At 46.5% G+C, this 15262-nt stretch overlaps 1 protein-coding gene across 3 annotated transcripts in view; it reads left to right on the forward strand.

Annotated features, from left to right (window-relative positions):
• The window catches only part of HHLA1 (HHLA1 neighbor of OC90), a 31674-nt gene extending 18374 nt beyond the window's left edge, over window positions 1-13300 (forward strand). For all 3 annotated transcript variants that reach the window (XM_077351180.1, XM_077351179.1, XM_077351181.1), the window contains exons 13-18: window positions 715-780; window positions 2217-2288; window positions 3125-3193; window positions 10630-10786; window positions 11399-11481; window positions 13040-13300. In XM_077351180.1, the coding sequence (XP_077207295.1) occupies window positions 715-780; window positions 2217-2288; window positions 3125-3193; window positions 10630-10786; window positions 11399-11481; window positions 13040-13083 (491 nt within the window). In that variant the 3' untranslated portion in view covers window positions 13084-13300. The remainder of the gene's footprint in view (window positions 1-714; window positions 781-2216; window positions 2289-3124; window positions 3194-10629; window positions 10787-11398; window positions 11482-13039) is intronic.
• The last annotated feature ends 1962 nt before the right edge of the window (window positions 13301-15262 follow it).

The following is a 15262-nucleotide window of genomic DNA, read 5'->3' on the forward strand; positions in this document are numbered from 1 at the left end:
GGGGTTCTCCGCCATGTTGTTGGGTTGTTGGTCTATTGTACTGGTATTTTCTGTCCATTTTAATGGAGTTCTAATGGGGGGGTTAACGGGATTTCTGTAACCTTCCACGAGCCTGCTTGGGAGTGGTGGGTAACAAATTTAATAATAATAATAATAATAATAATAATAATAATAATAATAATAATAATAATAATGTTTTACATCAAATCATTATCATCATAATCATAATTATTATTAACAACAACAACAACAACAACAACAACAAAAACAACAATTCTGGTTTAGGAATTCCTGGCAGTTTGGGGGGGGGTGGAACCTGAAGAGTATGGGATTTTGGGAAGGGAGGGACATCTGTGGGGGTCTCATGCCATATAGGTCACCTTCCAAAGCAGCCATTTTCTCCAAAGGAACTCATCTCTGATCCCTGGAGATCAATCGTAATCCCAGGAGATCTCCAGCCACCATCTGGAGGTTGGAAACCTGAAAAGAAGGGGAAATAGCCCAGAGACTATTTATTCCTGGATTTATATTTGTTGTTTTATGACATTTTGTGAGTATTAGACTTGTGTCCGATACTCTTAGCACCGTGCTTCCATTTACAACCTCCAGGTCCTATTCAGTCCCGCTTCCTTTCCCGTTATTGTAGATTAGGCAGTGTTTAAATCGTGAGAATGACTTGGAGGCTTATATTCTCCCCTCCCCAAATCTTTTCAGCAACAGGAGTTCCTTTGCCACTGGCTTCCCCTTCTACAGAAGAAGGACCGGACTTATTGAAGACAAGTGAGTTGAGAGTGTGTGTCTAGTTGGTGTAACATCCAGATGGTTTGCTGGTAAGATTCCAGTGTGCAACTATTGGTCTTGCTCGGGGGTGACCAAACTGTGGCTCTCCAGATGTCCATGGACTACAATTTAGCCGTCCCTGGTCTTGCTCAGCACTACAGAAAATGTCTGACGTATTTGTGAGATGGTAGCAAAACTTTTGAGGACCAAGGCCCACTTGGACTGAGATATGAGATGGCTGTCTAAGCTAAGTTTGCCAGGTCCCCTTTGGCCACCGGCAGGAAACTGGGTGGTTGGGTAGCCAGATCCAGGCTGTGGAACTCTTGGAGTTTTGGAGGTAGAGCCTCAGTGGGGTACAATGTCCTAAGGTCCACCCACCAAAGCATCTATTTTGTCCAGAGCTGGATCTCTATTGCCTGAAGATGAGCTATAAGTGTGGAGGAACCCTAGGTCCTAGTGGAGGCTGGCACATCTCGCCTAAGCAGGTAGTTTACCTGTGATGGTTGCCAACCTTCTTTCGTCATGGTCAACCATCTGCAGAGAGCTTCCACATTTCCCCTCCTCAATTCTCCCCCCCCCCCCTTGGGGCTCAGCAGACCCTCAATAGCAGCACAGAGAACAGACCGTGGAAAGTCCACAATGAAAAGTACAAATGAATACAAGGCACGGTCAAAGTTGCGCGATCCCATTTATGTAAGTAAGACAAGAAGCCGGAGAACTAAACCCAGTCTCAAACTGCCTGTCACTAGTTAGTTTTATCTAGCGCAAGGGAAGTCATAATGCTACTGCATTTGACACTGGTTAGACCTCCTTTGGAATACTGGGTCCAGTTCTGGGCGCTGCAGTTCAAGAAAGATATTGAGAAGTTGGAAGGTGTTCAGAAAAGGGGACCTAGGATGGCTGAGGGGGTTGGGATCCGTGGTTTGAGGAGACATTGAGACAGTTGGGTCTGTGCAATTTGGAAAACAGGAGGGCAAGGGGTGATAGGAGAGCTGTGTTGAACTACATCAAAGGTAGACATGTTGAAGAGGGAGCCAACGGGTTTATCATGGCTTCAGAGACAATGACCAGGAGAAGTGGGTTCAAATTATGGGATTGGAGGTTCCACTTAAATGTTAGGATGTGTTTGATGATGGTGTGGGCTTTTCGCAGACAGAATATGCTGCCTTGAAGGGCAGTGTAGTCTCCTTGTTGTAAGTTTTTTGGAGGAGATGAGAGCACCTGTCAGGAGGGTGTGGTTTTGAAGCCCCCAAGAAGGTGGAGGAGATGGCTGGACTAGGTGGCCATTGGGGCCTCTTCCATCACTGTGTGATTCTGATATCGATATACTAAGGAAGCAGCCTGCAAGCCCAGAATTTAGAGTATATTTCAGGAATAATAACCAACATGGTCTTCCCAACCAGGGAGTTGATGTGCTTCTGGTTTTCTTCCTACAGCTGAAGCATCTGTGGTCGTGACATGGCCAACTTCTTCAAGAACAACTAGGGCCCCTCCCCCAATGCAGACAGGTGAGCTGGTTTCCCACTGAAATGAACAGACACCTGTAACATTCTGTACTAATGCCAGGGGTGTGACTGTGTTGCTCAGGGCTGGGCCAAATGGGGCTCTCCAGGTGTCCATTGACTACAGTCCAGGGAAAAAGTTGTTCAAACAAATTACAAAGATGATCTGACTCCAATACTAACAAGAGGAAGAAATTTTACTTGCAAAATTCTGGAATCACTCCACTTTCCAAAACATAGGACGGATAGACTCAGGTTCCAGATACATTCTGTATCTGAAGAAGTGAGCAGTGATTGATGACAGCTCCTTTCCTGCCACAAATTTGGTTCGTCTTTAAGGTGCTCCTGGACTCTGGCTCTTTTTACCTGAAGTGAGGAGTGACTCAGGAAAGCTCCTCCCCTGGTGCGTCTGACCTTGACCTTGGCCAGGTCCATCTCAGCTGTGGCCCCAGCCTGGTGGAATGACCTGCCAGCTGAGATCTGGGCCCTGACGGAACTAAAGTTCCATACGACCTGCAAAGCAACAATCTTCCACCAGGCATCTGGTTGAGGCAAGAACAGGTCACCAGCTAGCTAGCGCAGCCAACAAAATCTAGGGGCCTTCCTCCATTCACTTTTGGGTCATTCCCGCTCTTAACATTTTGGGAAGAAGTGGACTGACTCAGAAACAGCCCAAAGTTTTAATATGGCTTTAACTGTGATTTTATAATGTGTTGTATCTGGAATGCATGTGGTTCACTGCCCTTGCGGGGAGCGGTGGTCTAGAAAACCAACAAATAAATAAAGAAGTTAACATCCAGGTTTACTCATGCTATTGTATGTTTTCCTTCTTTCACTGGCAGGGAATTTGGCTTTGCTTGCAGTGTCAACACCTCCGCAAAGGACCAGCGTATTTCCAAAGGTTTATTCCAGTAAGTGGCCATCTCTTGAACAGCAAAGAACTGTGTCTTTATTACATTTTTACCTGCCCTTCCCTGAAGGCTCACAGTGGGCTATAGCTCGGGATGCCAGCCTCCTGGTGGGACCTGGAGACCCCCTGGCATTACAGCTCATCTCCAGGTGACATAGATCAGTTCCCCTGGAGAAAAGGGCTGCTTTGGAGAGTTGGCTCCATAGCATCATACTCCACTGAGGTCCTTCCCTGCCCCAAATCCTGCCTACTCCCAGTTAGAACCATAGAGTTGGAAGGGGCCATACAGGCCATCTAGTCCAACCCCCTGCTCAACGCAGGATCAGCCCTAAGCATCCTAAAGCATCCAAGTTGCATCTTCCAAGTCTCTGGTATGGTCGAATCCAGAGTTAGCAACCCTAATGACTACAGATAAAATATACAATTCAAAAGACTGCAAAAATTTAAAATATAAGATTTTAACTTTAAAATGACTTAAAATATGATTTTTTCTGAAGCACAAAAAATAAAAAAATATTCATTCATTCATTCATTCATTCATTCATTCATTCATTCATTCATTCATTCATTCATTCATTCATTCATTCATATACTGCCCTTCCCTGAGGCTCAGGGCGGTTTACATGGAACATTGAATACAGTACATGGAACTTAGTTTATAACAACAATAATAGTATTAACATTAATAACTTTAACAAGGGAGCTGGTACAAGCAGGTCCAGGGCAGAACGCATGGATGGGTTCAAAGCATCTACATGGTGTTCTCTTTAAAGTGGTTCTTCCATGAGTAACCTCTTCCGTTACCGGCCTTCTTTCAACCACAATGAGCTCCAGTATCGCTGGCTAACCCCGATCCGCAAGGGGGGCCGATATTGTTTCAAGCGGTCAAGTGAACTTTAACTTGATCTTCTAACCACTGTTGTCTTCTTGTTTTTACCTGGCAGGCTTCCTTCACCTTTAAAAGCTGCCTGAGAAGCAGAAGTCCATCAGGTGACAGCGTTTCTGGCAGGAGGAAGCTGCACCTGCTGGATTTGTGCCTGACTGTCAGAAGAAGAAAAAGAGTTGGTTCTTATACTCTGCTTTTCACTGCCTCAAGGAGTCTCAAAGCGGCCTTCCCTTTCCTCTTCCCACAACAGACACCCTGTGAGGGAGGTGTGGCTGAGAGAGCCCTGATGTTATTGCTCTGTGAGAGCAGCACTATCAGGCCTGTGAGGAGCCCAAGGTCACTCAGCTGGCTGCATGTGGAGGAGGAACAGGGAATCAAACCATCTCTGGATTAGAGGCCACTGCCCCTAACCACTACACCAAATCGAGAGCCTGTTAGTGGCTTAGTGCTACCTTGAGTTTTGTGGGAGGCAGTAAGCATCCCACCTTAAAGTCTTTGTCCAATTATCTAGCCCAGTGGTCCCCAACCTGCGGTCTGCGGCCCGGTGCCGGGGCGCGGTTCCCTCTCCCTACCCCCCCGCAGTAAAAAACTTCTTACTGCGGGAGGGGGCTGGAGAGGCAATAAGGGCCGCGCCGCACATCACGCATGCGCGGCCCAGCCGCGCATGCGCAGATGCGCGCTGGGCAGCCGAAATAATGCATGCGCGGCACTTGCGATTTCGGCTGCGCAGCGCGCATGTGTGCATGCGCAGCCCGGCTGCACATGCGCAATGCACGGGCGCAGCCATGCATGCGCGCTGCGCGGCCATGGCCGTCGCCCTGCTGGTCCCCAGCCAAAAAAACATTGCCTGACATTGCCTTCTTCTCTTGATGCACTTGTATTTTTAACGGATGGGGAAATAGCCCTCGCTGCCTTGACTGATTGGAAGGCCTTTTCAATCAACCCAACTGTTGTGAGTTAAAATGTTGCCAGCCTCTTGCCACTCCCCACCCCCCCAAAGATATGCTACTTCTTAGGAGAAGCTGAGAAGGCCCTCCCAGGTGTCAAGATCTCAGAATGGGGCAGACAGAAAGGCTTCTGTGGAGCTCTCCTCCAAAGAGGGAGGTGTGGGATTTCAAGGCTCAGAAAGATGAACCTTACCCAAGGAAAGGTCACTAAGCCTTTGGCAGAGGGACTTCTCCGACAGATAAACCCTTCAGACGGTATTTACCGTGTCAAAATCCAGATCTTCTATCCGTTGCGGATATATTTTCAGAGGAAAAGAAGCTTGACTATATGATCTGCCCAACGAGGTCAAAGTGCCTATGAAGCTGGCGCTTCTTAAATAAAATTAAACCAAACTCAGATAGTTGCACCTTCTTATAAGAGCCTCTTGTGGCGCAGAGTGGTAAGGCAGCAGACATGCAGTCTGAAGCTCTGCCCATGAGGCTGGGAGTTCAATCCCAGCAGCTGGCTCAAGGTTGACTCAGCCTTCCATCCTTCCGAGGTTGGTAAAATGAGTACCCAGCTTGCTTGCTTGGGGGTAAACAGTAATGACTGGGGAAGGCACTGGCAAACCACCCCGTATTGAGTCTGCCATGAAAACGCTAGAGGGCGTCACCCCAAGGGTCAGACATGACCCAGTGCTTGCACAGGGGATACCTTTCCCTTTCCCTTTATCCCCAAAATATGTATTTCTGTTAGGGATGCCACCTTCCAGTTGGGACCTGGGGATCCCCTGGAATTACAGCTCATCTCCAGTCAACAGAGATCAGTCCCCCTGGAAAAAATGGTGGCTTTGGAAGGTGGAATCCCATGGCCTTATATTCCACTGAGGTCACTCCCCACCCCAAATCCTGCCCTCTCCTAGCTACAACCCCAAAGTCTCCATGTGTTTCCCAGCCCAGAGCTAGATAACCCAGTTGTTGTGACAGTTTATGGCAAAGCAAGATTAGAGTCTACTCATACCTTAAAGACCAACAAGATGTCTAGCACAAGGGTAGTCAACCTGTGGTCCTCCAGATGTTCATGGACTACAATTCCCATGAACCCCTGCCAGCATTTTCTGGCAGGGGCTCATGGGAATTGTAGTCCATGAACATCTGGAGGACCACAGGTTGACTACCCCTGGTCTAGCACATAAGCCTACATTCCTACATTCTGCAGGAGGGATGGACTTGATAACCCTGGAGGTCCCTTCCGACTCTGTGAATCTATGATTCTCTAAGGAGTCTCAGAGTAGCTTCCAATCGCCTTCCCTTTCCTCTCCCCACAAGAGACACCCTGTGAGTTAAGTGAGGCTGAGAGAGCCCTGAGAGATCTGTGACTAGGCCAAGGATTGAGGAGGATCTGGCCGTACATTAAAAAAAAAGATGGTTAGAAAAGGCCATTTGTTTGACAATGTCTGACTTGAGCTTCGAAAGAAAAGGAAACTGTCTTAATTCCAAAAGGAGAAGAAACGAAATTAGTCTTGCTGTGTTTTTGTGGGATGTGCTAGCAACTCACTTTTGACTTATGGCGAGCCTGTGAATTCGTGGCCTCCCAAACAGCCTGTCTTTAACAGCCTTTCTCAAGTCCTGTGAATGGAGGGCCGTGGCTTCCTTGATTGAGCCCACCCTTCTCATGTGGGGCCTTCCCCCTCTCCTGCTGCCTTCAGCTTTTCCTAGCATTGAAACCAGCGTTCGAGGGCCTCGGTTTAGTCATGTTAGTTCCAAGGGAGAATTCAGACCTGGTTCAATCTAGAACCCACTTTGTCTTTTTGTTGGTCTGCGGTCCCTGTAAGACCCTCCTTCGACTCCACACGTCCCACCAATCAACTTTCTTCCTGCCAGCTTTCGTCATTGTTCGATTTTCACACCCATGTGGTAATGGCCTCAGCCAGCCTTAGTCCGTACCAAACAAAATGGCTGACTAAAGGAAAAAGGGTAAATGCCGTACGAAGAAGAACTCAGGGTGAATTCCCGTCTCGAACTTCTGAAGCACAACAATGGACAATGCTAAAGACCAAGTTGTGGACAGTTCTGTGCTTCACAAGTATAGTAGGTATGCATCCTTTCCCCACTGCTTCTTCTGTTTGCCTTTGTTGACCTTGCTTAAATATTCAACCTGGCTCCCAATATATATATTTCAGGGAACAAGCCACGTGGGAGTCGAGAAGGGTGAATTTGTCATTCTCGGAAGAAGAAACAGATGTGATGATTCTCGTCCTCCGAGAACATTTCTCCTCCCGTCCCGCTTTTGAAATGGCCAATTTATCCCTGGCTTGCCTCTAAAGGGATGTAATGACAGGGCGGGAGATTGCAGATTGCACAAGGCTCCTAAACAGTCCTATAAATAGGTTCGAAGACAAAGCTCTCCAAGTCACTCGGAGGCTACGACTAAAGATGACACCATCTTCCCAAACATTATTCCCTTTGTTTGCCAAGGGGAGGTAATGAAGCTGTTATGTGTTGCGTTTATTGCCTTTAATATTAAAAGAAGATGGAATCAACCTCCCTGTCATTATTTCAAATAATTCTTCCTTTGATTAAGGCAGTAGTCACGGTAAGAGCTTGGAACGGCACCAGCTTTTGGAGACGATACAGATTAGCTTCTGAGCGAAAATTCAAACACTCACATTGTAGGCAGGTAAACCCAGACAGACTTCATGTGATTACATGGAACTGAGATTTGATAGCATGTTAAAAGATCAGGAATATCCCCTGACGATGAAGCCGTCACCTTCTCAGGTTTATGGGACTATTTTGATCCATGTTTGAAATGATTATATGACCTGAAAGGAGGAGGAGAAGGAGGAAGTGAAAAGTTGTTTTTTATAACCCACATTTCAGTACCCAAAGGTGTCTCAAAGCGGCTTACAATTGCCTTCCTTTCCTCTCAGCACAACAGAAAACCTGTGAGGCAGGTGGAGCTGAGAGAGCTCTGACAGAACTGTTCTTACAGGACTCTGACTAGCCCAAGGTCACCCAGCTGGCATATAGAGGAGTGGGGAATCAAACCCGGCTCTCCAGATTAGAGGCTGCTGTTAACCACTATGTCATACTGGTTTGGATTGAGTATACTCATTGTTATTTTTGGCCCCAAAAGATATATACTGGACTATTTGAATGATTACAAGTGGATAATTGTCCTAATACACCTGCTGAATTATATGTGATTAAATATTTTTGTCACGGTCAGATTTGGGAGGCCATGTTTTGTGGAACGGTTATGACAGAGAGCCAGCATAGGGTAGTGGTTAAGAGTGGTTGGCCCTGTGTGAGGCAGGAGGCTGGACTAGTTGGACTATCGGTCTGATCCAGCAGGGCTCTCCTGATGTTCTTATGAAGGCCTCGGCCTCTGTGCCCTGTTGTTGGCTTCCAGAGGAAGTGGTTGGCCACTGTGTGAGACAGGATGCTGTGCTAGATGGACCCCTGGTCTGATCGAGCAGAGAGAGCCAGTTTGGTGTAGTGGTTAGGAGTGCGGACTTCTAATCTGGCATGCCAGGTTCGATTGTGCACTCCCCCACATGCAACCATCTGGGTGACCTTGGGCTCGCCACGGCACTGATAAAACTGTTCTGACCGAGCAGCGATATCAGGGCTCTCTCAGCCTCACCCACCCCACAGGGTGTCTGTTGTGGGGAGAGGAATGGGAAGGCGACTGTAAGCCGCTTTGAGCCTCCTTCGGGTAGGGAAAAGCGGCATATAAGAACCAACTCTTCTTCTTCTTCTTCTCTTCATATTTTCACAGTTGTTTTTCACCTCTCCTTAAAAGATTTTCAGGCAGCCTATGGGGTTCTCCTTTATCACTTTATGCTTGACACAACCATGCAAGGCAGGTTAGATGAAGACTACCCATCTGGTAGTCTTCAGATGGGTCCAAGACTAGCCATAGATATTGGGGGTCTTTGAACTCTGGCCTTCTCCATCTGAACCCAGCAGCCATCACACTGCTTTCATATTTGGCCAGGAAAACGCACAGATTAGAAGGCAGCTTCCCTTCCCCGTCTCTCGGGGCTGTTTCGTAGCCGTCCCTTTGAAGACGACAGCATCTTTATTTCTCTGCCATCAGCAGATGCCATTTTATATTAAATTCACATCAGACTCTGACAGCTTGAGCGTATTTCAACAGTGCTTCATTACCGTGTCACCTCCTTCACCTCTCCTATCGTGTTGCATAACCAAATCCATAAGGAATGTGAAACATGTGCCTTTCCCTCCATCCCTTATCCACAGTGATTAATGTGGAGAGAGAGCTTGCAAATCATACAGGCTGGCCTTGCTTTCGATTGCAGAGCTGATGCAGCTCTCATAACTGCAGGGACCTATCCTGCAAAGGAGCATCTGATTGGGACAAAGATGTGGAGCCGGGGGGGAGTTTGTTGGCCAAGTTTAATTTTGCAAAGAGGGGTACAATGCCAGGCTGCTTAAAGGAATAAAATAGCCTTACTGTGAAGAGAAAACAACTTTGTATAGAAAGAGGAGGGGGGAGGAGAGAGAGAGAGAGAAAGAGAAAGAGAGAGAGAGAGAGAGAGAGAGAGAGAGAGAGAGAGAGAGAGAGAGAGAGAGAGACCTAACTAACTGTCTAACTGTTGTCTGCAGTCATTTTTCTGTTAAGGAGGTGAGCGGGAAGTCTCCTGTTGAGCCTATCAGGACAAAGGAGGTTATTTGAAAAATATCAGGAAGTTCCCAAGCTAACGATGCTAAATGCAATCTTCCTGTAAGATCCTCAGTTTATTGACAACTCCATATATCTCCCAGTTGAATGTTGGCTCAGCCACTGGAACAGCTTCTCAAGCTTTAACTCAGTTCTCATCATGATTAAAAAAAAATGTCACCTGAAAATTTGCATATTTATCAATTTATTGCCTTATCAATAAAAAAAAGTACTTTGCAGTGCAAGTATCTCCAGGAATTGTGTTGGTGACAGTACAAGTGCTAGCCAATCAGCGCTTTGCATAACCAGTTTGCATCTGAAATGTGCCGATTTTTTCCTCTCCTCTCCTCTCCTCTCCTCTCCTCTCCTCTCCTCTCCTCTCCTCTCCTCTCCTCTCCTCTCCTCTCCTCTCCTCTCCTCTCCTCTCCTCTCCTCTCCTCTCCTCTCCTCTTGGAGCTTAAGGGTGGACGGGAAGCACATGTGGAAGGAATGCAGCAAAGGTGCTTCCAGAACAGCCTTGCTGTTTTAAAACATGACCTCTTCCCTTTGTCTCCAAAGAACAATGTCTATTTTCCCCACTAGATTACAGAATTCAGGATCATTGCGCACACACACACAAACACACACACAACCCCCTCCAACCTATAGGATCACCCATCACAAAATGGAGTGCTTTCGGTCAAGTTCTGTGCCGTTATCTACAGAAGCAACACCAATAGGCTGGCGGAATGAATTCCCAGAATCCTTTGGTACTGTCCTGCTATCACCATGGTAGGGCGTCTGCCCAGCCCTTCTTCTCTATGACAGAATACGTTTCATCTTCCTAAATAAACCTGTACAGTGTGACTGCATGAGTCTCATTCTTGCGGACGGGATATGTCAACCATATAGTCTGCTACCAAACACTAGTTTGGGATTGTGTTTTTCCCCCCTAGGATGTCCAAAGGCCCCCAAGAGAGAGACGGCTGTGACCTTATCCGCAGCTACCGCTGTGGCCCCCAAAATAAACCCTTGCGTCATGGAGCTGTGCAAATTTTTTCAGCAGTGCCTCTGCATGAGGCAAAGAAGATACTCGAGAGAAGAATCGATGAGGTAACAGGTAGAACCATCTTAGTTTTCATTCAGGAACCTGAGTATCGTGGTGGGAGGGAAAGGTACAAATTCAGAAGGGTATCACACTGAAATAAATGATCCACAGGGAGCTAGTAATCCAGGGGACAGAATCCCGGAAAATTAAATAAAGTATATTTTAAAAAGCTCATCAGCATCTCCTGCATGATGACATTACATTTAGCAAAGTGGGAGTAATAGTGGCAGCTCTAGGAATCACTGAAAACTCTATGGTAAAACACCACAGAGTTTCCAGAGATTCCTAGAGCGACTGCCATTGCTTCTGGGTATTCCCCAATGAGCATATGATATATTTCATGTACGATGTGTCCCCGTCCCCCCACCAAGCATGGCACTCCTCATTACCAATGGAATTTGAAGAGGGCTAGTTTTCTCATTACTACGCCCATAAAATTCTGCAAAACCTGTTTTTACACTGTTTGCTAAACCATAAACGATTGTTGTAGCTTTGCGTCTTCTGATGTGAGGTTTGCACTGGAATCTTCCATGTGCTTATGCAGATGCCATAAGGTTTATAACATGCATGAATAGGGGGGAAATCTACTGATGAACTGATACTGATTCAATCTCCAGATACTGTATGGAAAACTATTCGTGGTTCTTGAAAAATGCGGCCTATGTCTGTGAAAGAGTCAAACGGATGTCCTATTCCAGTAGTAAGTCGATTATTTTTATTATTGTTATTATTTGATTTATTAACGCCCCTCTCTGCATCCAGGCTTGGGACAGGCGTACTTTTCAATCTTCTATCTGCCAACATCATGGGGCAAATATTCATCTCGTCGACTTGTGTCAGCAAACCAGGGCAGAAAGAATTAAGGAGGTAGCACCTAAGGCAAAACAGAGATTAATTGCCTTTGTGTGGCGTCTTGCTACCCAAAAGGACCCGAAGTGGATTGCAGACAGATCCCAAACTGAGCAATGTTTTGTCCACCTTTTAGTCAAGATAAAAGTTTTCATGCGCATGCACACTTTGTCAGATGGAAATGCCCCATGAAGAATATGTGCCCATAAAAGCTTGTCCCTTAAAGAAAACCTTGTTGGTTTCTTAGAAGTGCCCCCGGATTCAAACTTTCTGCTGCTTCAGACCCACATGGCTCCCCACCTAGATCCCAAGCTGCAAGCCAATCGTAATGAACACAGTGGAACAAAATAATCAGAGAGCTGTAAGGCAGGTCCTGTTGGATAAGGCCACCTAACACAAGACCTCAGCTGTCAGCCAAGAGCTGCTGGGCTCAAGAACTTGCCCTCCAGCCCTGGATTTCTCCTGGTATCACAGCTCATCTCCATACCAGAGACTATTTCCCATGGAGAAAATGGCTACTTTGGAGGATGGACTCTCTGGCATTATACTCCTTCTCCAAACCTCGCTCTCCTCAGGTAGACACCCAGAGCTTCAGGAATTGCCATGGGGGGCTGGTCAACCTCTATGTTCCATCTTCTCCTTCTGACACTGTTGCTCCCAGGTTCTGAGCAGATTGGTCCACTTAGGTCTTCCTTCCCTGTCCAGACGGTTTGTTCTAGTGAGCTGGCCTTGGGACTCAGGTTCAGAAATGCTGCATTCAGCATATACTTAAAGGCCTCAGTGTTGAATAGGGTTGAGTCTGAGGAGGGAGATGGAGGAAGCTAGAAAAGGTTGGATACACACTTTTCTTGGATGCTTTAGGATGCTTAGGGCTAATCCTGCGTTGAGCAGGGGGTTGGACTAGATGGTCTGTATGGCCCCTTCCAACTCTATGGTTCTATGATTCTATGATTCTATGATTCTATGATTCTATGATTCTATGATTCTATGATTCTATGATTCTATGATTCTATGATTCTATGATTCTATGATTCTATGATTCTATGATTCTATGAAAAGTGTCTGTGTATGGGGTTTGGTGGGTTGGAGGGAACCAGCAAACATTTGGGGGAGGAGCATGAGCCGTTATTTACATTTATTAACCTGAGATTCAGGTCAGTAGCTGGGTCGGTCTGAAGCAACAAGGTTCGAGTCCAGGGGCACCAAACAAGTTTTAGTCAAGGTCGAAGGGACTCTTTACTGGTATGCAAGGGCTGGTAATTTCCATCTCATTGTATCTGAAAAAGTGTGTGTGCATGCTTTGAGTAAAACTTGGTAGGTGCTAAAACGTGCTACTGGGCTCAAACTTTGTGTATTAACCATGCATGTGCTAGGTTCTTAAGACAATCCCCCATTTTTTTTTCTTCCAGCCTTAAAGCAAAAGTGTCTCACGAGCATTTGCAAATCCATTTGAACCTCCAAGAGGAATCGCTCTCCACAAGAAGACTTGCAAAGGAGGACAGATCAGCCCGTCGTCTGTTGCAAGGAATCTCCTCTTCCTTAGAAGAAAGGAAATAAGAAGTTGTCTTTCTGAATAGGGTAGAATGTTTTCCCTTCCCAAGTCCGGTGTAGTAACCGAACACCCAACAAGCAGATTAACCGTAATGAAATAATTCCGGTTTACATAGAGATATATGTTGTATTTTCTGAAACGTATCCCTTAGTATTGTTAAGGGATGCACACTGTGGATTGTCAACTGTGTCTGAAACAGCAATCAATAAAAATAAAGTGTCTCAAGAATATGACACTACCAGCTTTGCTTTTTATGGAAGAAAAGCATGGCAGATCTGTGACTAGCCTGGGCTGATTCTGCACTTACTTTGTTTATTCCATTGTGGATCCTGCCAAATTCAGATTGATTTGAACTCGGGGCTTCCTCTATTCCCCCTCCTATTGAAAAAGATAAGTGTTCTGCACATAATTAGGGAAGCTCAGAAGGGGGGGGGTGGAGTTAAGGGCAGTAGGAGCCTCTTTCTTTCTTTTCTTGAAAGGGGGTGGGGGAGAGGATTGGAGACAGCAGACGAGGGGGAATAAATCCAAGAGGCAAATCTCTGCTGAGAGAAGTTAGGGTTTCTAGAGCTTCTGCTGAAAGAAGTTAGGCCTTCCCCTTTAAGGCAGGCTTGCAACCTGGGAACGAGGAAGCCTTTGAATTGACGTCCTGGCCCATCAGGGCTTTTCTACAGCGTTGGAGGCTCGAGGTAGCAAGTTAGTTTGTGACAAGCAGAGAGCTGCACCTTTAGTCATGCCGATTTTTCAAATATTGAGGGTTATATCCAATCCAGGATATCCTGGGGGAAAGGCAGGGTCACTCTGGATCAATCATGCTTGTTGCAGAGGGAAAATTTAAATCACCCAAAATCAAAATTGCATTCAGTGTAGATGACGGGGACTGAATCGACCTGGGACTGGAATAAAAGTTCCATGCAGATTCAGCCCTGGTCTTATCAAATGCCTGCTCGCTTAGTACTTAAACAGGCAGCCACAAAGGGAGACTGTACAGGGGAAGAGGATGGCAAACCGCCTCGGCTGTATTAACCAAACAGCCCAATATCAAGCAGTTAAGTGGCACCATATCTCCATTGGAATATGCACGACCAGTACTGGGCGTGATTCAAAAAGGATATGAAAAATATTCTGCAGGAGCCATCAGAGGAGATGTATATTTAGCATAGTGAAATCAAGGAACTCCCTGGTATTTTCCCAAGTATCTTCCTGTGTCCTGTTTGGCTCCTTTGAGAGCACTTCCTTCCTGCTTGCCTCCAGAAAAGAACAGTTATCCAGTTAGGACTCTCTCTCTCTCTCTCCCCCATCTTTCTACACAAAGTTTGTTTCTTTCCTAAAGACAACTATTTTTTTATTTTAAGCAGCTTGGTGCTGCGCTCTCTCACACATTGAAATCCTGCCAACTCATTCTACACTGGAATGAAAGCACAGGATCAGAACATATTTGGCAGGAGAGGAGGAACCAGGTGGCTTTTTCCGCTTCCTTTGGGGTGCCCAAGGAGATACATTCCGGTTGCAATCAAAAGAAGAGAAAGAAGGCTTATCTACAGAGTGCTTTCCCTCTCACAAATGGCCAGTGTGTGGGAGTCTGAAGGCATTATCAACTAAAGGAGAGGCGTGCAGAGGCAGGTGTCTCCGGAGAAGGCCATGTAGAGAGAGGGAGAGGACAAAGGGAGGGAGGAGGGGGTCAGAGGGCACTTCCCAAGTTATGACAAAGAGAGGCATCTCACTCAAGGAGATGACACCTATGCACACTTAGAGCGATCTAAAGCAGGGGCAGTCAACCTGTGGTCCTCCAGATGTTCGTGGACTACAATTCCCATGAGCCCCTGCCAGCAAACGCTGGCAGGGGCTCATGGGAATTGTAGTCCACAAACATCTGGAGGACCACAGGTTGACTACCCCTGATCTAAAGCCCCCTAATCTCCAGGCTTATCGAGTTGCTCACGGCAACAATTTGAACCCAGGTTCTTCGAGTGCCCCACTCTGCCCCACTGTCATATCTGTGGGACTTCCTCTCCCACAGGACACTAAGATCTAATGCTCAAAATCTGGTTAGGATCCCCGGCCCTATAGAAATTAAACTGGC

The sequence above is a fragment of the Paroedura picta genome, chromosome 9 (assembly GCF_049243985.1).
Source record: "Paroedura picta isolate Pp20150507F chromosome 9, Ppicta_v3.0, whole genome shotgun sequence".
NCBI lineage: Eukaryota > Metazoa > Chordata > Lepidosauria > Squamata > Gekkonidae > Paroedura > Paroedura picta.